This window comes from Perognathus longimembris, chromosome 13 (genome assembly GCF_023159225.1).
Source record: "Perognathus longimembris pacificus isolate PPM17 chromosome 13, ASM2315922v1, whole genome shotgun sequence".
Classification (NCBI taxonomy): Eukaryota; Metazoa; Chordata; class Mammalia; order Rodentia; family Heteromyidae; genus Perognathus; species Perognathus longimembris.
Genome location: NC_063173.1, coordinates 15,435,119 through 15,462,332, shown reverse-complemented (window position 1 = coordinate 15,462,332; position 27,214 = coordinate 15,435,119). Strand labels below are relative to the sequence as shown.

The 27,214-nt window shown below is 39.5% G+C and overlaps 1 protein-coding gene across 1 annotated transcript in view; it reads right to left on the bottom strand.

Moving 5' to 3' along the window:
* Syt9 (synaptotagmin 9) overlaps positions 1-27,214 on the bottom strand; it is a 165,564-nt gene that overhangs the window by 95,966 nt on the left and 42,384 nt on the right. Inside the window, exons 2-3 of the mRNA XM_048359917.1 lie at positions 17,006-17,357; positions 7,993-8,539 (exon numbers count right to left, since the gene is read on the bottom strand). Of these exons, the coding sequence (XP_048215874.1) occupies positions 7,993-8,539; positions 17,006-17,357 (899 nt within the window). The remainder of the gene's footprint in view (positions 1-7,992; positions 8,540-17,005; positions 17,358-27,214) is intronic.

The following is a 27,214-nucleotide window of genomic DNA, read 5'->3' as shown; positions in this document are numbered from 1 at the left end:
AGTCACTGTCTACTCGAGAAGAAATATAATTGAACACATAAAAGAAGATACCATGTGTAATCATAGAAACACAGTGTTACAGAAACAACTACCAGAAAAAAGTCACCCTAATCTAGGGCTCAGGAAAGAGACCTCTGAGGAAATGCCATGTAGGCTAAGATGCAAGGACCTGGTAGGAGTCAGCAAGGAAAGAGGAGAAGGAGACATGATCTAGCCAATATGATCACTTTATACCATCTTTTCATGAACAGTTTTGTGTTTTTTTTTTTGGCCAGTCCTGGGCCTTGGACTCAGGGCCTGAGCACTGTCCCTGGCTTCTTCCCGCTCAAGGCTAGCACTCTGCCACTTGAGCCACAGCGCCACTTCTGGCCGTTTTCTGTATATGTGGTGCTGGGGAATCGAACCTAGGGCCTCGTGTATCCGAGGCAGGCACTCTTGCCACTAGGCTATATCCCCAGCCCCTTTTCATGAACAGTTTGAACTGACTATTGAGAAACAATCTTAACTCCTATTTGGCCACTATTCAATTACAAATCCTCTGTTGAATCTCCTAATTGCATTCCACTTACTTTTATCTGATAAAAACAGGGGTTGGGAATGTTGGTCTGGTAAGGTCTGCAAAATCATATTGTACATGACAGGATGGAAAGACTTCTTGTGATTTTCTTGGTCATGTGCCTTTATTGATCATTTCGTCTGATGTTATAAATACCTCTATGGTCTGTGGCAGAAAAACAGTTTCTATCTTTGAACTAAATGAAGATTTTGATTTCAGAACTTCTAGAGTTCTATCTTTATCTTCTGCCTCTTGCCAGTACTGGGGTTTGAACTCATGGCTTTGAGCATGCTCGGCTGCTGAGCCACACTTCCAAACTGCTTTTCTCTGGTTATTTTGGAGACAGAGTCTAGTGTGTTCTTCTGCCTGGGCTAGCTTCAAATCATGATCCTCCAAATCTCAGCCCTCTGAGTAGCTAGGAATATAGACATGAGCCTATGAGACTAGTTCCTGGTATCTGCAGTTCTATTTATTATAAGGCATACATATAACAATGCATAGATTACCATTCCGTTCATGTTAAGTTAAAACAACTTGTTTTGAACAAGCTTTAAGCAATATAGAATAGTGTTCACAACAGTGAGGTGAATGCTCACAGAATTCCTCCAGCTAAAAATAATGGGAAATAGAATCCCATTTGATGTGCGGCAGAGCTGAAGGGACAGAAAATTTTCAGTGGCCCAAACAATGAGGAAGAATGAATCCCCAGAGGTAAGTGGATTCTGGAGTTCTTGAGGTAAATGTGTTTAACACATTGTGGAAGAGTCCTGTATAAAACTGGAATCCTAAAGTCTGAATGTTTGTCTTAAAAAGACAAACGTAACAGAAATTCCAGATTTAGATTGTTGGTAGTTCTTCTAGGAATATGCTGGGGAAAAAAATCCAAGTCACCTTCAAAGGAATACAATGTACACCTGTACTTGGAAATGTCTCCTGACAAAGTTTCAAGCTAGATAAACTTACAGTCACAAACATAAACACAAGAGGCAGCAAGGATTAAAGAGTTAAAGTGAATGGAGTTGGGCACTGGTGCCTCACATCTGTAATCCCAGCTACAGAGGAGGCTGAGGCTCGAGGTGCAAATGTCAGCCCTAGCAGAGATGTTCATGAGATTTTTTTCTCCAATTAGCAAACAAAATGTCCAACCAGAGGTGTAGTTCAACAGGTAGCACACTAACCGTGAGAAGGCAAATGCAAACAAGAGCACAAGGTCCTGAGTTCAAGCTCCATTATTGACATACTTGCCTGTGCATGTGCTCTCACACACAAAATGGAAACACCAAACAAAAGAATCAGCTATTGGAGTAATAAGGAACAGATACAAAACTATGTGTGCAATGGTGAAATTCAATCATGTATGTACAAATAAATATAAACATATAGAAAGTACACCAATAAAAAAGAATATCACTCTCAAATGTATATATGAAAATATATCAAGTAATGGAAAGGAGTAGATGGCTAAGAAGTTTTCAGAACTAATGAAAGGAAGAAAATTGAGATTCAGGAATACCAGCATATCAGGACAAATAGAAACAAACATATAGTTTTCTATAAGATAGAACTTTAGGCTGGGTGCCAATGGCTCTCACTTATAATCCTAGGCTGAGATCTGGTGGTCACGGTTTAGAGCAGAAAAGTCTGTGAGACTCTTATCTATAGTTAATTACCAAAAATCTAGAATTAGAGCTACAGCTCAGATAGTAGAGGGCTAGCATTGAGCAAAAGCTCTGAAATAGTACCTAAACTCTGATTTCAAGCCCCACGACTGGCACAAAACAAAACAAAAAACCAACAAAATAACAATGACAAAAAGAATAGGATCTTGTAAGTCCCACAATGAAATAAAAAATACAGAACACTAATGAGGAAAGGGCGATCTAAAGATTATTAAGAAAAAAATTGACATACAATGTAATAAATAAGAAATTAAATATTGAATTCTCAAAAAGGAAGCCATAGAATAAGAAATGACAGTTTTATAGTGCCAAAATCGAAGTGCCTGAGAGTTTTGTGCTTCTAAATTTTTATTCCCAGAAAAACAGTCCTCTAAAAATCATCATAATATAGAGACACATTTTGGAAGGCTTTCAGTAGAAGGTAATGCTTTCAGTAGATGGGGCTGCTAGCCTATGGATAGGTACCTCAGGAATTAAGAATAGAAATTTCCAAAACTCCACTCTCTTCCTTTCCCAATACTATAGAGTTCTTATAGTGCAATAAAAGAGAAATAAAAACCCAAAGTCTCTAGGGGTACCAAGTAGGAACAAATAGAGGATATCCAAAATAATCCTAAAACCAATGTTATTTAAAAAAAAAAAAAGAAATTTCTCAACTCCAAACCAGGAGAATACCAACAGTAAATTATGTGCACCATTATTGCTAATAAATGCAAAATGAAATATTCCCAAACTCATGTCTGCGGTGTATAGAAAAGGTGATGGCCAAGGCTATGGAACAATTTTAGGGGGGTCAGGGAAAGGGATCCTGAAAAGGAAAAATGAAAGTGAATCATTTCAAAATACATTGCAACTATAGAAGAAGATGGCATAGAGAATCTCAACAAAAGCTGTGGATCAATAAGGGCTGGGGCAGTAGGAAAAGAGAATAAATAACTTACAGAATTTTGGAGCTAGACTCTTGGTGTTATAGGCACCAGAGGAAGAGGGGAGGGCTAATGGAGATGGTGATTATGATGAATTTGATTGAAATATTTTATTTGTATGTATGAAAATAGAATGGTAGAACATGTACAAAAATAGATGTTTTAAATATAAGGGTAAGGATACATTGTATGCATTTATGACAATGTTACAATAAACTACCTCTTAAATACCTACTGTATGCTAAGAAAAAAATTATTAAAAAAAGACTGAGTTTTACAAAATTTCTAAGCAAAATAAATTTAATTAATTTCTACTATATGCCAGTAATATTTAGAAAATTTCAACTTCCAAAGCGCTACTATTTGAAATAATGGTAATATTACCTAATGGTAATGGTAATAATAAAATTTAGTTATCTACCAACAAATCTGAGACATGAAAAAGGATATTTATGTCAAAAATTATAAAGCTTGAATGAAAAGTAGAGCTCAATAAATGAAAAGAAGATATACTGTGGTTAAGGTTAGAAAGACTCATGAGATAAGCCAAACTCAAAAAGCCTAGTATTGCAGGCCTTAGTTCATTTGTGTAGAATAGACCTAAGATGATGATGATAGTCATGGTAATGGTGCATAAATGTAAAAAAAAAAAAAGGGACTATATAGGAGGGAATCAGCAGGGAGAAGAAGAATAGGCTGATATTGAGGCTTCAGGACATTTCATACATATATGCAGTACATATATATAGTATATTTTATGTTCAATGTATAATATTACATTACATATACAATCTATTATGTATTAAATATATTATAGATTGCATTGTATATTACATATTGCATATCTGTAATATTATACATGTATTACATATATAATATAGTCTACATCATATGTAACACTTATATTACATATGTAATATATATGGCATAATGAAACTCACTAAGTGCTGTTTTCATGATCAGCAGAAAGGAAGGTAAGGAGCATAAATATGGTGGAGGAAATGAGTTTTTTCAGAGTACACAGTGTACATTTGTGGAAATATCACAATGAAATCTCTCATGCTACAAATGCATATTAATTTTTAAGAAAGATTCAATATTAAAAATATGTCAAATTTCTCTAAACTACCTTATAGACTTCAGATTAACATATACACAGTCCAAGAATTTTTGTTTAACTTGACAATACAATTCTAAAACTTATAAGCAAAACCAAGTGTCAGCAAAGACTGAACTAAAAAAGTAGACTGGGTGATTTGCTCTTCCAGTGTTAAGGCCTATTCTAGAACAATAGGAATTTGCAAAGTGTGCTACTTGTAGAAATTGAACAGTGGATAGAAAATAGTATCCAGGCACAGAGATCTCATCTGTGAAAACCTATATTGGACAGAGTATGCACTGCCAGTTACTGGGAAAACAAGACAGGAAATTAATCCATTCAGAAGAACAAATATGGATATGTTAATAAGTTGAATGTTTGTGACCCCCTTCAAAATTCATATGTGAAGCCTAATCCCCAATGTGATGGCATTTGGAGAGGGAGGTTTTGGGTAGTAATTAGATTTAGAGGAGCTCATGATGTGGGAACCCTATGATGGGATTAGCGTCCTTACAAGAGGAGGAAGAGAAAGCAGAGCATGTGCTCCTAGCCTAGCTCCCATGAGAGGGAATAGTGAGCCAGGAATGCAAGCCAGGAAGAGAGCCCCCCAGGAACTGAACCTGTAAGCACTGTGATCTTAGACGTCCAGCATCCAGAACTGTGAGAAACAAATGGGCGGTGTGTAAGCCATTCCGTGTAATGTATTTTGATATGACAGCATGAGCTGGCTGACCAATATGAGATGCCTATGTAATATGATACAGAAAATTCCATTCTGGAGATGAAAACTGTATTTGAAGAAGTGAAAACTTAATTTTTTTTTTCTAGTAGGAGGATGGAAGCATGGCTCACATGGTATATAACATCTGCCTTGCAAATGCAAAGCTGAGTTCAACTGCGGTACCATTAAAAAACAAACAGCATTCTAGTAGAAAAGTCACAAGAGAAATACTTATGTAACATAAGGTAAGATTTCTTAAATAAGACATAAATGTGCTAATGTACAATAGGAAATGGTGATAGACTTTATACATTAAATATGAAATTCAATAGAGACCTTCAAAGTCTGTCCCAAAGGCAGCTATAAAGGGAGTGATTTTTGTAGTACATATAACCAACACAGTGAGGATTTGCATCCAAGCAATACAACAAGCATAGATCAACCGACATGGAAAAGAAAACAATGGGGAGAAAAGTGCTGGAAAGGGTTTCACAAGAAAGGAAGCATCGGGGCTGGGGATATGGCCTAGTGGCAAGAGTGCTTGCCTCTTATACATGAGGCCCTGGGTTCAATTCCCCAGCACCACATATACAGAAAATGGCCAGAAGGGGCGCTGTGGCTCAGGTGGCAGAGTGCTAGCCTTGAGCAAAAAGAAGCCAGGGACAGTGCTCAGGCTCTGAGTCCAAGGCCCAGGACTGGCCAAAAAAAAAAAAAAAAGAAAGGAAGTATCAATGACCAATATCATATAAAAAGATGCTCAAACTTGGCAACTAAGAAAACATCACTTATATGGTATTTTCCATGCATGTACACGCCTGAATATTAATCAGTGTAGCAGGTACAAGAGTTGTTGAGAAACTGGAACACTAGGAACTATCCATTTTTCCTAGGGAGAGGATCAGTTTATATAACCTAGAAAAGTTGGAAAGGAATATTCCTTTACCTAACCATGGATAACCCTAGGACATGAACTGTACAAAACAATGTTCTCTGTGACAGTATTCAGGACCTTGTACAAGGCAGGGGTGTCAAGGCAGAAGTCTCTGTAGTCTGTCACCCAATTCCTATTCCTTAGGAATCTGCCAAGGAGACCTTCTCACCGGGGTCAGCCTTATCCAGACTATTGGCCTCTGTGCATGCAGTATTGCTTTCTCCACAAAACCTCTAGAGGGCACCTCGTAGCAGGATCCCTATGGAGCTTTCTAACAACCTTTCCAGGTATTTTACAGCATCCATTTGTCAAAAAAAAAAAAAAAAAAAAAAAAAGATAAATGGATGTCTCACTGGAGGGTGAGACATCCTACCCCTTCCTACCCTTCCCTGAGTTCAGACATAAGTCCAAGGCTCATCACGGCAGCTGACCATGCCTCTGCTTTTATGTGCAAGAGGACTTGGCAAATGCCCTGGTTAACGCAAGGTTAATTCTTGGGTCACTCATATCTTAGAGTAAGAAATCCGTCTCCCTTGTTTCCTTAGGTGTCTCAACTACTTCCTAGGTTTGTTGATTGGGACTTGGGAATCAATTTTTACTTCGTCCAACATCCATTTCTGATTTACATATATCACATCCTCTAAAAATGAAGTCTGTTCTCTAACATGCTGAACCACCTTCGCATTATCAGTAGCTATTCTCTTTAACTTCTCCAGCTTCTTCCTTTCCTTCCCAATATTATGGTAGTGGCCAATAGAACCTCATTTAATAATCTTCTTATCTGGATAGCAGGACAGAGCTTGACTGGCATCGTGTGGCCTATGGACAGATGTCTCACAAGTGTGGGTGAGTCCCCAGTTCATAGAAATGGCAGAAGATGAGAGAGTGTTAGTGGTCCCCATATTTGGCCATTGGGCAGAGGTTGTGTATTGTTTTCCTAAACAGAATGAGTCTTTCATTACATGGGCCCCAAATTCAAGCTGGACCACTATCTGAACTGAATAAATGTGGTGATTCTTTTGTGGGTGCAAATGCAAAAATAGAGAAACAGGGCAATGCTGGCCTCAGGAAAACTTGAATTCCTGATGATCTAATGATGCTCTCTTAGGAAATTTGGCCATGTAAAAGAAATATCAGACAAAGGGTAAAAGGGAAACCAAATGCAACAGCAACACTTAGAAGACAATATGCTGTAAACCAACTGTACAACTGGGGGGGGGGGGCGGGCTGAGGAGGGGGAAAATGAGGGAGGAGGTAACAAGTTTGATAAGAAATGTCCTCACTGCCTTACATATGAAACTAACCCCTCTGTACATCACTTTGACAATAAATAAAAATTTTTTAAAGAAATATTGGTTCAGAGGCTTAGAAGTATCAGTTACCTAAGAAAGTCATTTTCCTTTCTGTTCTCAAGTGTCAATACATCTCAGCAGGGGAGTGACGGGAGATAATGAAGTGATCTCATTTCCTCTGTGATCTCATCTTTAGATGGAAACATAGGCATATGGACCACTAGCAGCACCTCTCTCTTCTTTCCTAGACTCTGGGGTTGGATTTGGCCTCCTATAAATCAGTTTTGTCACTGCCTGAAGCTGCTTTTCAGAGTTACCTCTTTATAACTTGGAATTATGAGTTTCGCATTTGAAACCATGGTGCCAACTCCTGCTGATCACTTACACCCCCAGGGTCAAAGCTGAGGCTCTGATTGTGGAACTTGAATTGAGGCAACTTGAGAAGAGAGATAAGGACTTACTGCTCTCAGAGTCAGGCAAGGAGATCTTGAAGTTGCAGAACACCAGAGAATAGGATTGCCAGAACCCACTTAACACAAACAACCCAAGAATTCTCTGAAGAGGAGGTAGAAAACAGAAACAAGAGGATGTGGTTCCTTAATATAGTTTTCATGGATAATTCCTGGCAATTTCAAAATGAATATTATTTTAAAAATCTTGTCTGTGTAAAGGTACTAAAACAACAGCCCAAACGATATTGGCATGAGTTTTATACTCATTCCATCAAGAATCTGATTCGGTGTTAACCAAGAAGCACCCACTCCCAAATGAAGAAATGCTGGACTCACGTTAGTGACATACTCGATATCCTTCCAGAGGATGCACTCCCTGGGGAAATCAGCCAAGTCCAGGAAGTGATCCACCACCACTTGGCCGATTAAGTCGTGGCGAGAGAACCTGTCAAAGTCGTATACAGAAAAGTGAAGCTTCCGAGCTTCAAGGTCATTGTAGGGAACTGGAAATAAAAACACTTCATCGAACACCGGGTTCAGGGTCTTTCTGTGAACTTTAGTCTGGTGTTTTGTTTTCCGATCAGGAAGTAAGTAGATCTTGACGTAAGGATCTGAAGTTCCAGAAAAATCCTTGGCGGGCAAATTGACAGCTTTGTGAATCTTTACTATGAGCTGCTCTAAGTCACAGTCATATTTCAAAATAAAGTTCAGTTTCCCACAAGCTTTGCTGTTATTCCTTCTCCCGTCGTCATTATCCAAGGACCTTTGCTTATATAACTCTGGTTTAATTCTACCAATTCCAGTCAACTGCTCCTGTTTTTGAAGTTGCTGGATATTGAAGTCCGGGTTTGACAGGTTGAGTTGTCTTCGGATTGAATTATGCCTTGAATGAAGAGCAAGACAGAGCAAAGTTATAACCTCATTAGCTACGGGTCTTTCAGAAACTTGCGCCTGGAATGTAGGTAGTCTGTTGTGTCCTGTTAAGAGCTTAGATCTATGGGCTTTTTTTTTTTTTTCCTTTTTGGCCTAAATTCAAAATGCTCATCAGTGTGAGTAAGCTGCTCCCTAAGGCTTGAAGCTCAAAATTGAGGCTTGGTATCAGGAAATGAACTGACTAACATATGACCTTGGAGCTTTAAAGGTTTAATGCATTTTCCAAACTGCCTAATGTGCCATTAAAGAAGCTTATCTGGTTGGTGGAATGTAAAGATTTGTACAAGCTGCTTTAAAAATAAAATTATTCACCTTTGTAGATAATATCCTGAAATTGAAATGGTTAGCTAAGTGTTGTTTTTAAGAAGAGTGCATCTCTCTCCAAATGAGTGTCATTGGCTTACAGCTTTATAAGGATGTGCATTTTTACACAGTTCAGATCAAATCATTACACGACAAGAACACAGCTTTTGCTCCTGGGCAGAGGGATGTGACCGGGGACCGGGGTGGAGTTGTGGAGGATGGTAGTGTCTGTGACACGTATGAGTGACAGAGCTGACATTATGCTTTAGTTGTATCATGTGAGAGATTGACAATCAAGAGCCTGCATTTCTGAAATAAACATCGATGACACAAGAACTAAAGAAGAGCTACTATAAACGCGATGACAGTAGATTCAGTTAGAGAACGTTGGATATTAATATTTGCAAATTAAATATTTGCTCCTAGAGTCTACTCTTTACTCTGTAAGCTTATTGGCCTGGGTTAGGTGTTTCTCTAGAAATCACTTTAAAATATGTCTTACAAGGTGAAGGAAGCAATCATATTCGAGGTTGCTTTTAAGCTTACTTTTGCTGTTCTTCATTGTCCTTACATTGGGCTCTGTGCTATCCCTCAATAACTAATTAAAATGGTGTCTCCCATGGGAGGCTAATGAGAGCATCTGGGCCGTCACTGAGGGACTGGCAAATAGTTGGAGAGGGAGAGTAAACATTTGCATTTGCCTTCTTTTTTTTTCTTTTCTTTTCTTGAGAGGACCTTATTTAATGAATGATGCAAACATGGGATTAACAGACCCTAATACATGCTGGTGGGCCGTCTCCTTTGTCATCACAGGTGTCAACACACTAAACATTCGGCTCCATCCCAAAATACCCTCCTAATCAGTAGTCACCCACGTGGTACAACAAGGGCATTGTCAGAGCTGTCATTTGTTCTTGTCACACCCAACACAGACCATAGCAAAGCAGACATATCCGAGGCACAAACATTCTGTATGGTCTAACACTTGCTGCTATAAAAATGTTCTTTTCTCCCAGAAATTTAAAAAAAAACCCCAACTCTATAATCTTAAGGTTTCTGATGATTTAAGGGAGAAGTGGAACAACTGGTACACTAGAGCAGAGCTTTGATCTTACGCTATCGGCCTCTGGGCAGGAAGAACTGTTAGGGAGCAGCCAGGGCCAGAGGTGATAGTACCAATTCCATGTCCTCCTGCCACTGATTTTCCTTTGAGACGAGATTTTTAACAGGTCCATCTTTCAAGCTGGACACTGATAGCTCACCCCTGTAATCCTACATGCCCAGGAAACTGTGATCTAAGGATTGGGATTCACATCCAGGCCTGGCAGAAAAGACTGGGAGAGTCTTCTTGCCAATTAACCAGCCAAAAAAAAGGAGATAAAGTAAAGGTGTGGAATAGTTGTAGGAATATCTAACAGGGGCTATTAAGGACCACTTTGGGTGCTGGTTAGTGAGTGATACTGTCGACTTAGTAAAAGGCACCCTTAAAGACCATGGAGGCTCTTCTTGGGGATGAAGTCACGTCACTTTACTCTGCTGCTGAGCAGACTCTGTATATAACAAATGAACCTTTCTGTTTCGTACTAGTGGCTTTGGATTCAATATATCACTGCAACATTGTGCCTTTACCTTTCTATGTCCAACTAAACCTACCAAGTAAATTTTACTTTAAATTTGTAATAGATAGATTTGGTTACTTAGCAATGGAATGTACTCTTGTACTGTATGTATTTACTTAGATGAAAAATTCGAAGAAATTGGTACTCCATGTTCAATTCTTCCTAAAATGATGGACTGCCAGTGGGTACGGTGGGTGGGTTGAACAGGGCCATTATGTATCTATACTTTAAACCTCATTCCCTGAGAACTCAACTATATAGAACCCCCCCACCCCCCCACTGAAAGTTCCAATATATTCACGTATTCTTCTCGAAACTCAATCACAAACAGGAACTGTATTATTTACCAAGTATTTTTTCCATGAGCATTTCATTCCCAGTCTTCCTTTTGTCCTCATTCAGAGTTGAAAACAGTTGAAACCCACTGTAATATGGTTCCTTAAAGCAGATTGTAAGCAAGCATGACAGTTTCTTGTGGCCTGGGGCTCTTTTCAGGAGCCAGAGAGTTTAGTAAAGTTGAAGGGCATAGAATAGAAGATTTCAGAGTGACCAGAGAACTGAAGTAACTCAGCACTTCCCTGCATAATTGTTAGCACTTTAGGGGTTGAGAAATAAAAGTACAGAGCAGGAAGACTGCCCCACGGACATGAAGGAGAAGATGAGATGGCAGAAATGGAAAATCAATATTCCATAGCTCTCATAGGCTACTGAAATGGAGGTAGGATGATAAAAGCATGTGCAAAGCAAGAACAAGAAAAACTGTACAACAGATTGGAATGGATTTCCTCCCACCCCAGGTGAGGTGGCTCTTGTAGTATGTATTAGGTTCTCTAGAATAGCAGTGAGTGCTATTGCTTACGACACTGAGTGAGTGTGGTAAGGAGGAGTCATTTTGTAAAGCACTGTGGAATCCTCTGTTCTTAAACTTGATGTATATGATGAACAAAAAGAGGAAAACATGACACCAAAAATGGTTAGAAAGCAGGGAGAAAAGTCAAGAGATGGTCTTCCTTGGAAATAAGCCACACCCAACACAGGCTCAGAGAAGCTGGCTCTGAGGTTGGAATTCTTGGTTTCTTCTACTTCCTGGTTTCTCTCAGGGCCATTAGATGACATTGCAAAGACAAGGAAAACATCTTAAAGATGAATTAGGTTTGCTATACCTGATGGAATATTAGCAGTTGAGCTTGGAAAAAGCTATGAGTTCAAAGTAGATTTCCTACCATATACTCAAAAACATCTGAACGAATCTGAATCTTATGCTAAGCTGCAGCCAGGCCACAGGAAGAAGCCGAAGCCCAAAGGCAAGGTGCTTTTACATTGGCGCATTCTTTCTAGATTAATCTTTTAAGGAATGATTTCAGTATTTCAAAATGTGTGATTGGTACTCTTCTTCGGGGACCTAAAGAGGAGAGAGATACTTTCTTTCTTCCTTTTATTCCCCTCTAGTCTTCAGGGACTCTCATTGCTAGGAAAGCACTGTGGATATACTTTCTAATAATTAAATTCCAGTGGAGAAAATATGCATTTACATATAATTTCAGGGTCTAGGTAACCTCCATTTTGAAATTGACAGTTTTGTGGGGTTTTTTTAATCTGAAGAGATAACAAGAGTGATTCAAATTTTATTTTGTTCCCCACACAAAAATAGAGCTTGATAAAAATGTGCTGGTCACAGTAATTCAAACATTGACTATTTATGTATTTCGTATTGGATCTGTGGCTAATAAAGAGTTTCAGGTGAGGGTTATCTGATTCTTTGAATCCTATCAGTGTATTTTGTGACACTATGAGTTGCTCCATTCAAAGAAAAGGTCAAAAGTCTGAACAGAAAGGAGCCTCTTGACTAATGTTAAGCCTGAGATAAATGGCTTTCTACCAGCCTCACACCATTGTGGGTCTTATTTCGTTTGTACTTTTGTACTTTTGGCCCTTTGCCATTTTTGCCAGCAGAACATGAGAAAGGTGGCCTGCTACTGACTGATGCATTGTCTTTTTTTTTTTTTGCCAGTCCTGGGCCTTGAACTCAGGGCCTGAGCACTGTCCCTGGCTTCTTTTTGCTCAAGGCTAGCACTCTGCCACTGGAACCACAGTGCCACTTCTGGCCGTTTTCTATATATGTGGTGCTGAGAAATCGAACCTAGGGCTTCATGTATATGAAGCAAGCACTCTTGCCATTAGGCTATATTCCCAGCCTCTGTCATTTATTCATGAGAAAAAATGTCTACTATGTGCCTGGGGCTGGATCTAGGGGCTGGACACAGGAACCAGGAACTCAATGTCCAAAGGGAAGTCCCAGACAACAAACAAGTCATCATTTATAAACAGAAGTCAAGGCTGTGAAAGAGGGAAGGCAAACCAGCCTAGGAATCCTGAGTGGAGGATAGAACACATCCATCAGGTGGGATGTCAGAGAGACATTCAGGAGCAAAACGTCACTTCAGCTAGGGCGTTAAAGCTAAAATGTAGCCCATAAAGGCAAGGTTAAAGGAATTGTATTCCTGGCTGAGGAAACAATGTGTGTATAGATCTTTAGACAGGAAAAGATTTGGATACTACAGGAACCAGAAGGAAGTGTAGCTGGAATGCATAACCTTCAGGTAAAGTCTCCTACTAAGTCTAGGTGAACATGGACTCTGGGGTTGTAGAACAACTCTTGGGTTGTATGACCCAGTGGCCCTGGCAGGAGCCGAGGCTGTGCTATTATGAGGCCATTTGTAGGGTTGCCAGTTAAAATTTCATAGTACCAATGTGTCACAAAGGAAATTCGAGGGCACTTAAAATAGTCATCATGGGACAAGGATCAGGAAATGAAGGAGATGGCCTTTAAAGTTTCTTCTACTTTAGGGATCCAGGGATTTTCATATATTTGCCATTCAGACCTTTATTAGAAAGTTCCAGTATTGAAAATTCTGAGAAAATGAAGATATTCACATTCTCAACATATAAGGTCACTAATACAGGAGGGATTTCATCTAAGCTGAAGAGAATTAACAGGAAATTTGAATGGTTTTAATAGCATCTGAGCTAACTAAACATAGAGTCTTAACATACTTGATCTTAGAAGAAATAAAACCAGCAAGTCATCCTGACCAGAAACATTCTTAGAAAATAGAACAAAGCTCATCTTTAGGATTTTCATATAGCACTGGTGTGAGCTGATCGTTTCCAATCCAAAGAGCCAGGTGAGGTAGAGATTTCTGATGGAGAGCTATGACAGAGGCTAGAGCAACCATGGTGAGACATCACGTGCCCTGAAATGGAAGGCTAAGTTTTAAGTGAACTCAGCCAAGGAGGTGTCTGGGAACGCTGTAAAAGGTGAGAACTGTTTCAAGATAGATTTAAAAAAATGCTTCCTGGACTCAGAGAATGATGTGTGTGAAGATTTATCGGTAGGAAAAGGTAGAGGTACTGAAGGAACCAGGAGAGAGGATGGTGGAATACAGAATATTCCAGTTTCTCCTGGAAAGAAAGAGAATGGTGGCAGTGACAAAATGAAGGACACAATAAAGAAGAAAGCAAGGGCTGGGGATATGGCCTAGTGGCAAGAGTGCTTGCCTCATATACATGAGGCCCTGGGTTCAATTCCCCAGCACCACATATACAGAAAATGGCCAGACGTGGCGCTGTGGCTCAAATGGCAGAGTGCTAGCCTTGTGCAAAAAGAAGCCAGGGACAGTGCTCAGGCCCTGAGTCCAAGCCCCAGGACTGGCCCCCCCAAAAAATAAATAAAGAAAGAAGAAAGCAAAAGATAACAATAGATGGAAGAGCAAACGTTTGGGATCTCAGCAAAGTACCTTCTCCCTTCCTAAGTATATTAACTTAAAATAGGATGTTAAAATGTTTCAGCATTTGGGCTGGGAATATGGCCTAGTGGCAAGAGTGCTTGGCTCATATATATGAAGCCCTGAGTTCGATTCCCCAGCACCACATATATAGAAAACGGCCAGAAGTGGCACTGTGGCTCAAGTGGCAGAGTGCTAGCCTTGAGTAAAAAGAAGCCAGGGACAGTGCTCAGGCCCTGAGTCCAAGCCCCAGGACTGGCAAAAAAAAAAAAAAGAACAAGGTCACAAGTTCAAAATCCCTGTACTTCTCCCCAAATAGGGCAGAGGTATTGTAACGGTAGAAGCTCCAGGACTGGCCAAAAAAAAAAATGTTTCAGCATTTGAAGGAAATTTCTTTCAGTTTTTCATTTGGTCAGTGAGAATATCTGCATGGAAGGAACAGATTGAAAGGGGTGGGAAAGTTGTAAGGGATGACACTGATCAAGACACTGCATTCTTAAACTGATTGGTTAAATGGAAACTCCTTTGTACAACTACTCCAAGAAATAAAATTTTAAAAACGATTAATAATTCTGAAAAAAGAAAATATTTAAAAAAGAATGTGTTTGAGTGAATATTTGCATCTGTGTTTATGGCACAACACAATTGCTAAAGAATTAAAGAAGTGTGCGTTAGTAGACAGGGATATGTACTTCCAGTCAGAACACATAAAACTAGGTCAGTGGTAATACGGGTATGAATGCTTTAAATGTGTAATAATGCAAATTGTTAATACTGGGTCAAATGTAGCTGCAAAGATTTTAGTTTTCTCATGGCAGTTTGGCTATTATAAAGTCTAATTTTCACCATCAGGAAAAAAATAGTTTAATTGCATATCTTCAAAAAGAAAATAATCTAAGTGTAAAATGCATCTTTACAGGGATAATTCCTTTGCTCTCTTTTATTTCCCTCTACTCAATTTCCATAAATCACTGGTAAAGATAACAGTGTTTTTCTCTTCTAAGCAGTTGATATTTCTTGATACACAGAGTACTTATATACTTTTCTAGAATAAATAGTGTGGTAATTACAGTTATATTACTAGTATCATTTCATTAGAATTATATGCAGAATGCTTAGATCAAATTTAATCAAAGCAATTTTATTTCCCTGTATTAAAGGAACTCAGACAAGTAAAATCATATGCAGAGTAGAACTGGAACACAATTTCAAAGGAGACCCCATCTTCAGGTCTTTTAACAAAAAGGCTTCGTTATTATGAGTCTGCACTATGCATAAACTTCATAACAGCACTGAACAGAACTCTAGCTATTTTTAAGTCTTAAATCTGAAATGCTGGTGATAAAAATCTGAGAATTTCTTCTAAATCAAATAGCAAACAATCATTTCCTGACAGAGGAATATTTTAGGTTTAGCTCTTTGATTCAGAATTGGAAATGATGCTAAAATAGGTTTCTGAAAAAATTAAACTATAAACTGTCATATTTCATCCCACTTAATGTGAATGAGTGGAGTCTCTAGGATAAACCTGATTATCATAAAAAAAGGGTAAAAACATCTTATTTCTGTTTCTAGAGAATAAAGATTTTGGAAAAAAAAAACCTCCTCCAAACCATGTTCATATTTTCTTAAAAGAAAATAGTACATTGCTATTCCTCTGGCTATCACTCAAGCAAATATCTTCATTTTAACACAAGTTGCTTCCTGTGTTTCTTTTTTTAAAATCTCTTATTAAAAGTTTTTTTTAATAGCCAGTGATTTTGATCTGGATGTTTAGCTTCAGCAAATATCTTCATTTTAACACAAGTTGCTTCCTATGTTTCTTTTTCTAAAATCTCTTATTAAAAACTTTTAGCTTCCAGTTCATCATTGTCTAATGTCTGAGTCTTGGGAGAGTTCTGTCTCAATGCCAATGGTGATGAAAACATGAACATGGAGAGTAAAATGGCAGCACTTAGTAGGTACAGATCTGTGCAGGTATCAGCACTTCCTTCACAAAACCACCTAAAAGCTGCTACGTGTACTATTCCTATTTGACTAAAGGAAAAATGGATACATACAGAAGGTGTGTAATTTTTTCTATGTCACACACATATGTGAAGCCAGTTTATTAACCCCCAATGCCCATGGTTTAAATCACTACACCATGATGTCTCTATTGCTTAATAACAAAAGATGGAAAAAAGAATGACCTTAGGCCATGTACTCGCAGGTCTTACAAAGTCTCGCGATGGACAAAGATCTCCAGTTACTTTGTGGAGTCTAGAATGAGCCTATTTGTGACTGCAAGACTAGGTCAGAGGCATAGTAAATAAATTCTATAGCATTAGGAGAGCACCAAGGAATAGTGTCTATGACCTGAGTGGTTACTAATATGTCTTTGTTTCTTAATACTTAAATTTCTTTCGTTTATTGTAAAAGGAAGATAATCATAGCCATCTCCAAGTTGTAAGCCCTAATCAAATAATAGATATAAAGTTATCTACCTCATACTTGACACATGGTGAGTCTTCACAGTGCTAGATATTACTTTTATGGATTCTGTGGAGACTAAGCAGAACTTTGGAACTAATTTCAGCACAAGAAGCAAAGGTTTCTGAATGGACATACAAAAGTATGGGTTCCTTGGATAATCAATACCACCAGTACCAAAAAAGAGGGATGGGTGGACCTTGTCTTACATTCAGAAAGTAAGGAGATATTACTGACCGAGCCGATGATGTTGGCTCTGTGACTTGGCGCTGCACCCGGACGCCATGGGCACAATTCTCCTGGACTCCCGGCTGAGTGGAGAGGGGAATATCAGGGGAGGTGTGGCTGATCTTCATGGAGGAGTCAGGGCAGGGCGTGGGTGGGTCTAGGAAGTCCTCACTGTTCTCCTGTTCATTGGTCTCTGTGTCTGTGTAGTTTAGAGGCTCCTGGTTGTTGTCTTTGATACCAGAGAACAAGCCTCGTTCTCGCCATGGAACCCAGCAGAGTTTCCAAGACACGAAGAGGGATACACCAAAGAGGGCGAGACCACAGGCAGTGACTACCAGGGTTAGCAGGCTCACTGAGATATCTGCAAAGAAGCAAAGATAAAGGTCAGTGTGGTGGTGCCCCCTCCCCCACCTGCCCACATCTGCCCATTGCACAGTGTGGGCAGAATGACCATCTCAGGCAGCCATCCCCAAGGAGCTGACTGCCAGGCCAGGTTAGGGATGGTGCTGGATCACCTGATCCCATGGCAGTAATGGATGAAGATTAAGACACAAACCAGAGGATTGGTGAGTAAAAGCATAGAGGAAATAATACCATGGCAGGCAGCCTGTGACGAACTGCAAAACGAATGGGTACGCTTCAGTAAATAGGAATGTCTGCAAGTCTAACCAGACTCTATCTTACAGGTAACACAAGTTATTAATATTTTCTGAGCAGAGAAGTGTCAGGTACTATAAAATTACAGTTAAAGTTAAATCCATTCTCTTAAGAGCCCTTACTCTACCCAAGAATAGAGCTCGAGAGGCAGAGGCATCAATCTGAACTCAGTCCTGCTGCTATTAAAGCACATCCACATCTCTTCTTACTGTGTTTTCCTGCACTCAGGATACCCCAGCACACTCCCCAGGATTTGCCCCTATTTTCCACCATTAATATCTTCATTGCTTCCACCACAGCTTTGTGAATGTCCACTATGTGTCCGATAGTATACAAGGCTTTGGAGATACAATGACAAGCAAGACAGAACTCCAGAGGTTCTGAGGGTCATACTCTAGATCATGCAAAAATCAGTTCTTTAGTCCTCGCGATTTCAACTCTCCACAGGAATGCCAATACTCTTGGATCTGTAGTAAGCTGCTTTTCTGCTGGAGCCTATAGTTCACACCTGCAAGTTACTCACCTCCTGAGTCAAGCTGACCAATCACCATCCATATGCTTTCCAACACAACTCTGAAAATCCTTTGATCATTGTCACGAAATAATAACACTGTTCCTGAAAATTTCCTCCCGAACCAAGAATGGTGGCGTATGCCTGTACTCCCAGCTACTTAGGAGGGTTCATGATGACTTGGAGGCAAAGATAGCAAGACCCTATTGCAAAACCAAAACAGCAAGAGGGCTGGAGTTGTCACCCAAAAGGCAAAGCATTTGTTTAATATGTACAAAGCCGTCAGGTGAATCCCCAGTACAAAAAAAAAAACCTTAAAAACTGCTCCTGAAAGAAAGCCAACTGCCAGTTGGTAATGAATCTACTAGATGTGTCTTATGCTTCCTAATCAAACTTGCCATTGTGGTGAAACAAAATTACATCTCATTTTGAAAACAATGGGGTTTCAATTTCAGTGTATGCGACTGAGCTTGAATCTCTGTGCATTTTGCTTTTGCAAATTCCACAGAACTGTGATAAGAAATGGAAAACAGACAAGGTATTGCCAATCTATCACTAAACCAGTAACCTGAAGGAATTTCTGGAATGGCTTTAGGAAAAGCCAATCAATGATTAATCCTTTAGGAAGTGAAAGGACATTGAGCAAAAATTAAAATTCCCAGGTGGAGGGATAGGGGACAGAATGTAGAGTAGGTGTAAGTAAAGTAAAACATGCTAGAATCCATACCACCTGGGGCCCCAACATGGGGTGGGGAGAATATGGTGTGACCTCAGGTTCCATTTGGCTCTGACAGCTCATATGGTGTCAGACTCAGACACCAGGAAAGATGGTAGGGCTGGGGGCACAGGAATGGAAGAGACCCTGCCCCAGTGAATCCAGCTGCCATAGCAAACATCCCATCTCCACCCGTACCCTAGAATCGAAACACGAATCAGGCTCCATACCACCATAGTAAAATTTCATAATGTCAACATAATCCAAATGGAGGCAAACTTCTTCCTTTCAATCGGCCCATTATTACAGCTTTGTCTTGGCACGTATACTGCTTAAAAACCCCATGTAGCAGGTAATGCCTGTAATCTTAGCTACTAGGAAGCAAGATCTGAGGATCATGGTTGGTAGCCAGCCAAGGAAGAAAGATCTGAGAGAATCTTATCTCCAAGTAACCACTAAAAAAAACACAAAAAACCAGAAGTGGAGCTGTGACTCAAATGGTAGAGTGAAAAAGCTAAAAGCTAAAGGGCAATACCCAGGCCCTGAATTCAAGCCCCGAAGCTGGCATGTACACACACGCGCGCGCGCGCGCACGCGCGCACACACACACACACACACACTCAGCATGAAAAGACTGGGGTAGGGGTAAGCCAGGAAGCAGTGGGTTTAGGAATGTGAGGTGATAATTTTGTCATCATTCACTAACTTGTCCTTCTTCCCTGCCACAGCCCTCCCCTCCAAGGGGCCTACATAAATCCCACTCCCCTGATGCTGGTCCTGGATAGATGGCTTGCTCCAGCCAGTGGAAGATGAGCTGATGCAGCCCATCTCCCCACAGATTAGAGGACTCTGGAACCCTGACATTGTGCATGAGAACAAGAGCTCTCTCAGCTTGGCTGAACTTCTAGAGAGTGTACCATTAAAAGACAGACACAGGCCCAAAGTCTAGAATGAGGAATAAACAAACCTGACCCTGACCCATAGCCTGGAGCAAAGCTGCAAGTGACGCACGGATCCATGAGCAAAACCTAAATATTTGGTGTCTTAAGTCACTAATATATTGCAGCAAAAAAAAACTAAAAAGCCAATATGATTAATCTATACAATTATATAAATAACTGTCCAAAGCTGGAATGCTTTTCAGAGAGACTAAGGGTTATATTAATAACTACATGAGGATAAGAGAGTTAACCCAGATTGTCCATTGTAAATTAGGACAGAGGATCAGCCCGGACATAAGAATCCCCCCACCAGAGCTCTGAAATCATCGACTCGGTACAACATGACCTCTGAGGAGTCAGCTCGAAGCCTTGTTTGACTTCTGATAGTAGCCACCGGACCCCTAACCCAGTTCAAGAATAACTCCAGCTTACTAAATGACTTCTAACTCAAACATTCAGAGCATGGTGTGCTCACCAGTCCAGTCATGGGGAACCGTGAGAGCAGGGATCTTGTCTACCTCAATAGTGAAGGCCAAGCATCTGAAAGCACAGCTAGCACATAGTAGGCATTCAGCAAATGCTGACAAGCAGCCTTGCAGCCACCTGGTATGAAAACCATAAATGATAGCTGGGAAGGTTATGGCAGGTAAACTCAGGGAAGGGGACTGCAAATCACATGCGTAATTGTGTAGATTTTTGTGCACGCAGACATGAGAAACCATTATGGCAAATGTCAGGAGTAGATTTTTTTTCTTCTTCCCATGAAGGAAACTTGTGAGTTAGCAGTGCACCAGGGAAAAGCCTGCCAAGAGAAAGCACTGATGGCCTATCTGCCTCACCAATCCCTAAGTGCAACCATTTGGATTTCTGATATAAATAGCTCAGTATGTACACTAGATACATTTTCCTCTTTTTTTCCCATTTGGTCATTAAGAGGTAGAATTCAATATAGCCATACTCCTGTTCTCAGATACATGATCTCAGCAGAGGGAGAGAAAGAGTCAGCTGAAATTACCTGTATGGGGCATACTGTCACAATCAGTGTCTGGAAGACAAAATAAATGTATACTAAAGAATGCAATTAGAAATTAAAATAGTAAATGAAGGGAATAATGTGATTAAAGCACTGTATACTGCATATACATCTATGAAATACCAATATGAAAGGAATGTAAATAAGTCCTGTCTGGGTTTGGGGTACTTGTAGGGGGAAGGAGGGTGAACAAAGACGGTGAATGAGAGTAAATATGACCGCAAGACTTTATGTACAAATGTGAAAACAGAACAAGGAAGTTTGTTGAAGCTAGTTTGAGGGAGGTGGGAGACAGAGAGGTAGGAAAATAGAAGGCAAGAGACTAATCAGATGTATCGCATGCATATAAGGACATGTCAAGACGTAATCCCCTTGTACAACTAATCAATGCTAGTAAAAGCTGTAAAAAAAAAAAAAGAGAGAAAGTATCAAAGTATAGCTTATGTAGAGGGAGAGAAGTTATGTTTAAAATTAGGTGGCAAGTACATGGTCATTAATTTTTTATTCATCTTTAATTTATTAGATATACTCTGGTATTTATGGCATATTTCACAGTAATGTTTGAGACACGAGACAAAAGGAGATAATTTTTCTAAACAATAGGAATTACACAATGGGTCCTTGTGTCCAAAGGGTCAAGGGGGAGTAGCTAAATGGTGATTAGGGGATTAAAGGAGGTAAGTGATACATCAATTGTGAGTCAGATCTCTGGAGATAACATGGGGAGTGGGGGACGGAGGGGGGATAAAACATAAACAGTACCAAGAGCTGTGCAGAATGCAGGAAAGACACATAGAGTGTGATGCCCTATCATCACAAGCTATCCACAGTGGCACCAATGTCCTGCAAACTCGACACAACAGTCTATGGCACTTCTGGACTTCTGACCTCCCAGTTACTTACTTTAGGCAGATCTCTACAAAACTATTTTGAAATAGCATTTACTACTGGCCAAGATACAAAGCTGGAACATGGATTCATTGCCTATGGTCTGAGGAACAGTAGTTGTCCTCCTAAACTGTGAAAGGCCAGAAAGAACCCACGAATGGATAATTAAAGTCATGGGACAAATGGAAAAATCAGTAGCTCAAAAGAGGCTGAGCTATCAGAATAAATGGCCCATGACATGAAACAAATTAGTCCAAGAGGCAAATTAATTTGTGTACTGAGATTTATAAAACAACAGCTTAGAGGAAGAAGTATGGCTGCAGCAATAACCTGAAACAGATGCCCTTGAGATCCCAGCTGATCTAGAAATAAAATAGCATTCTTGCCAAAATAAAAGAGAAATGCAATAGAGGGAAAGTCAAGGAATTTAACTGAATAGGAATACAAAAATAAGTAACAGAAGCAACAACAAACCCAGAGACTCAAGAATTTAAGCAAAAGATGAGAGATGTAGAATATTTACCCATTTTAAATTTCCAAAATATTAGGTAGGGGAAAACAAAGGTAAAAAGCAGTAAAAGAAGAAAATAATAAATTTCTAGAACTGAAAATTGATAGAAGTCCACTGAGCACCTATTATAAAATAATACTACCTTGCATGAATTATTAAAAAATGCAAAACATAAAGATCACAAAGATCATAAGACTTAAGAGAAAAAAAATATAAACACAGTGAAATCAGAACCATGTCAGACTTCTTAGCACAAATAGTAGATAATGGAATAATGTCTGAAAACTTCTGATAAAGCTACACCAGCATGGAATCTTCTACCAAACATGCATATCAATGAAGTATGAGGGTGGCAAAGACTATTTTTAGATATACTAGAATTCAGAAGGGTTATTTCCATACATATACAATCAGAAGTCATTTAGAGATGAAAATAAGACAAAATATACAGGAAAAAATTGTAGTCAGATCAGTGAAAAGACAGGTTATCAGTACAGGAACTGAATAATAAGCCCAGATAGGAGCCCATCCAGCCTTGAGCAGTTACATAACTAAGCTTCTAAAATACTACACAGTTAAGAAACAATGAGGGCTGGGGATATGGCCTAGTGGCAAGAGAGCTTGCCTCGTATACATGAGGCCCTGGGTTCAATTCCCCAGTACCACATATACAGAAAACGGCCAGAAGTGGCGCTGTGGCTCAAGTGGCAGAGTGTTAGCCTTGAGCAAAAGGAAGCCAGGGACAGTGCTCAAGTCCTGAGTTCAAGGCCCAGGACTGGCCAAAAAAAAAAAAAAGAAGAAGAAGAAACATTGTATGAGACAAGTAAAATTTGAACCCAAAAAATAATGATATTAGGTTAGTGGTAATAACTTTTCTGTATGACAACTTTCTTGTGGTTGTATCTTATAAAAACGGACATATTCAAGCAGTATGATGTCTGGAATGCTCTTTAAATTACAGGTAGAAAAACACTGGCCATGAGTTGACAATTATTGACACTGAATTTCAAAACACGTGGGGCTCATTGTATTATTCTCTATATTTTAATATGTTTGGCAATTTTCCAATGGCAAGTAAAAATAACACTTGCTTTGCTAGAGGAGGAAATGTTGATCTCTGACTGCAACCTTAGATATTTTTATTTAACATGTCTTGAGTAGTGTCCAGAACCTCAATTTTTAGTAAGCATCTCAAATATCAGATAAATTGGATTCAGATGGCCTACAGACACCACTGAGCAAATCTGAACAAGCGTATGTGTGTAGTGAATAGCCTAAAATACTTTCCTGCATGCATGAGTACGAAGGTTCAGAACATAAGATACTTTTTTTTTTTTTTTTTTTTTGCCAGTCCTGGGCCTTGGACTCAGGGCCTGAGCACTGTCCCTGGCTTCTTCCCGCTCAAGGCTAGCACTCTGCCACTTGAGCCACAGCGCCGCTTCTGGCCGTTTTCTGTATATGTGGTGCTGGGGAATCGAACCCAGGGCCTCATGTATAGGAGGCAAGCTCTCTTGCCACTAGGCCATATCCCCAGCCCCCATAAGATACTTTTCTGACCATAGGACAATTGTGTCTTACCTAAGACAGATAACACCAGGAAATTTCATTAGTAAATCAGGCCATGGACGACTTGAGGACATCATGTCATGCCTTGCAGGGAAAGTGGTAATGTAATTAGACAGAGGAAACAGACAAGACCAGGCAACTCTGATGGTGATATGTTAAGTGTTTCAGGAAACGGAACTGAGGAAATATTTTATTAGAATAAACTGTAGGGCTCATCTGGTATATTCCATGTGAAAATTCCTTCATCAGAAGCCCTTTCATTGGCTACAAAGCCTTCACTTAATATTTCATTTTCTGTATTTTTACACTTTAGACAATGAACATGTCTTATTTTAAAAAATTTTAGGATAATACTATTGCTATAAACCTAAAAAGTTCTATAAAAAGAAAGGCCTGTTCAGATGAGAGTGAAGAGGAGAAAAGAAGAAGAGAATTGAATTCAAATACCTTCAGCATTCTGGAGGTACCCAGTGAAGTACTGAGCTCTATACACAAACAGAAGTAGGCTAAAGGGTATCTTTTGAATGGTGACCCTGAAACATTTTAAATAAAAAGCATGCAGTAGATTTAAGGTTAAAATTAGGTGCTTTGGTGTTAGAATGATTGATCTTGAATTGTCTGGAAAATGTAATACTTCAGAGCTGACACTGTGAAATTACCCCATAGGCCCCATAACACAGTAGTTATGAACACAGATTTTTTTAATTTTTTATTTATTTCCTTATTGTCAAAGTGATGTACAGAGGGTTTACAGTTTCATACGTAAGGCAGTGAGTGAGTATATTTCTTATCCAACTTGTTACCTCCTTGCTCATTTTCCCCCACCTTCCTCCCTCCCCACTTCCCTCCCCCCATGACTTGTACAGATGTTTTATTTTTTTTTTATTTATTTTTTTTTTTTGGCCAGTCCTGGGCCTTGGACTCAGGGCCTGAGCACTGTCCCTGGCTTCTTCCCGCTCAAGGCTGTAGCACTCTGCCACTTGAGCCACAGCGCCGCTTCTGGCCGTTTTCTGTATATGTGGTGCTGGGGAATCGAACCTAGGGCCTCGTGTATCCGAGGCAGGCACTCTTGCCACTAGGCTATATCCCCAGCCCCTGTACAGATGTTTTAGAGCATATAGTTTTGTAAGTATTGCAGTTGCATTGGTTTGTCTTTTATCCTTTGTCTCTCCATTTTGCTATTCCCCTTCCCTTCCCTAGTTCCAATACATGTATATATAATATCTAGGTTCTTGAGTCACACAATGAAGATCTGCATCCCAGTATTAACTATGTAACATTAGATAAACTTCTCTGTGTCTTGACTTATCACAGTAACCTTAGGATCATAAGAACCTCCACCTCTTAGGGTTATAATGAGTTCGTAGAACTGTACCTAATTTTTTTTTGTGTTTTTTTAGATCAATTTGCTCCATATTCAGACTTATTCTTACTGCCAATAAGCAACATGTTAGTTACCAAAGGCCACCTTTAGTTACTGAAGCCCTCTGTGGCTTTATGAAATGGTCTGGCATCAAGGAAAAATCAGGTATTCAATTTGTACTTAATGAATGGAATTGCTGGGGACAAAGACAAGGAGTTCCCATTGCAAGGACAGAACTAAGAACTAAACCAAGGTTATAAGATAAATAAACCTAATTTTTCCACTCAAGGAACTATTAGTCAAGAATATTCAAGAATGCTATTTTCAATCCATGGAGTACTACTACATCCCAGAAGTTAGGGGATACATAAGTAAATATGTGATTCATAGAATGCTTCCTGAAAGACAGACAAAATCTGGTATGATGACATAGGAGTATTGCTATAACATGTGGCAGGTCCTACACAAGTAGAAGCAGCTTTACAAATGAGTAACAGGTAGAGACTGGACAAAGGTTGAAATGTATGCTTGAAAAGGCCTACAGTGAGTAAGTCAGATAGAGTGATTCTGATGAAACTCAGAAAGAAAACTGTAGAAAGGCTCAATATTCTTAAAGAATTACCCACTCATCATCAATAGATTAATGGTATAAATACAAATTGTAAACACTACTCTGATACAGTCTTAGAGGGCAATGAGGAAAATGTTACTAGAAACATAGAAGAAAAGATGATCCTTGTTATAAAGTGGCAAAAAACAAAAACAAAAAACCATACACCCTTGCCTGAATTGTGTTCATGTTCAATGGTTGTCTGAAAGGTAGAACATGTGAACAAAATTGTGTCTGTAGCTGGAGTTTCCAAGGAGCATAGTTTTTCCGATTGCCAAGAGGGAACTTAGGAAAGAAAAAATTCACTTAAAAACCATTTATTAAGAAAACAGGAACTAGAATCTATAGATTTGGAGAATTTTCCACTTTTCTATATTGCAAAAAAAGCCAATGAGAAAGCACATTGGGAAGAGAACACAAATACATGGGCAAAAAAAAATCTTTGATAATGGAGATCAATACACTTGTGAACCACAAATTTATCCAGCCACTCCAGCTGTCATTCAAACTGACAGTATGAATGAAAGTGGAAGGGAATAGAAAAAAAATCAAGGAAGGTTTTTCAGATTTTAATTTTATAGGACAAAACCATATGCCTTTTTAGGGGGGAAATAAGCCATATTATTTAAAACAGGGAAAGAATAACCCGGAAGAAGATATGAGGTCACCAGGGTACTTCCTTGCCTTTAGCAAGCCACAGTGGCCTGAAGCAGAGCCACAGTCCTGTGTCTAAAAGGAGGGACCAATGCTGCGGTGAGACCTCAGTCCAGTGGGTGTGGAGGGAAGAGAGTTATTGCGCCTTAGGACCTCATCAAGTTTGCCTTCTGGTTTGGGGTTAATTTGGGACTTGTTATTGTTTCTTCTTTTTCCTCTTTTGGAATGGAGCCATCTGTTTCTCTGCTTACTCTACCGATATGGTATAGGCAGGAAGAAAAGAAACAATGACATATGAAAGTCAGGGACCAGATACAGCAGCCTATCTGAGTACATCTTCCTGGGCATTCTGTTCCACCATTGTACTGGAAAAACAGTTCACTGTGGTTGAAGCTAGTTCTTGGTACACAGACACACGTCCCCATCCATGACCCCAACAGAGACTTTCCTAACTCTAGAGGTTAGCCACAGGCCTCATTTATATCTCATTATAGTTGCAATTTGCTGCCTGAACCTCCTCTCAAATCACCACCTTGGCTCAAAGGAAACCTTGCCGAGGTAAAACACTCTTCATTCCCCAGTTCTTGACAACATCCTCCCATTTCTTGACAAACTCCAGCATTATATACATATCCTTAACATAATTATTACACCCTATTCATGAAAGTACCTGAGCAGCAAGAGCTTGCTGCATTTAATTGCTTTGGTCAAGCTAGCCCACTCCGTTTGCTTTGGAGGTGTGTAATTGCTTTACAGTCACTTTGACTTT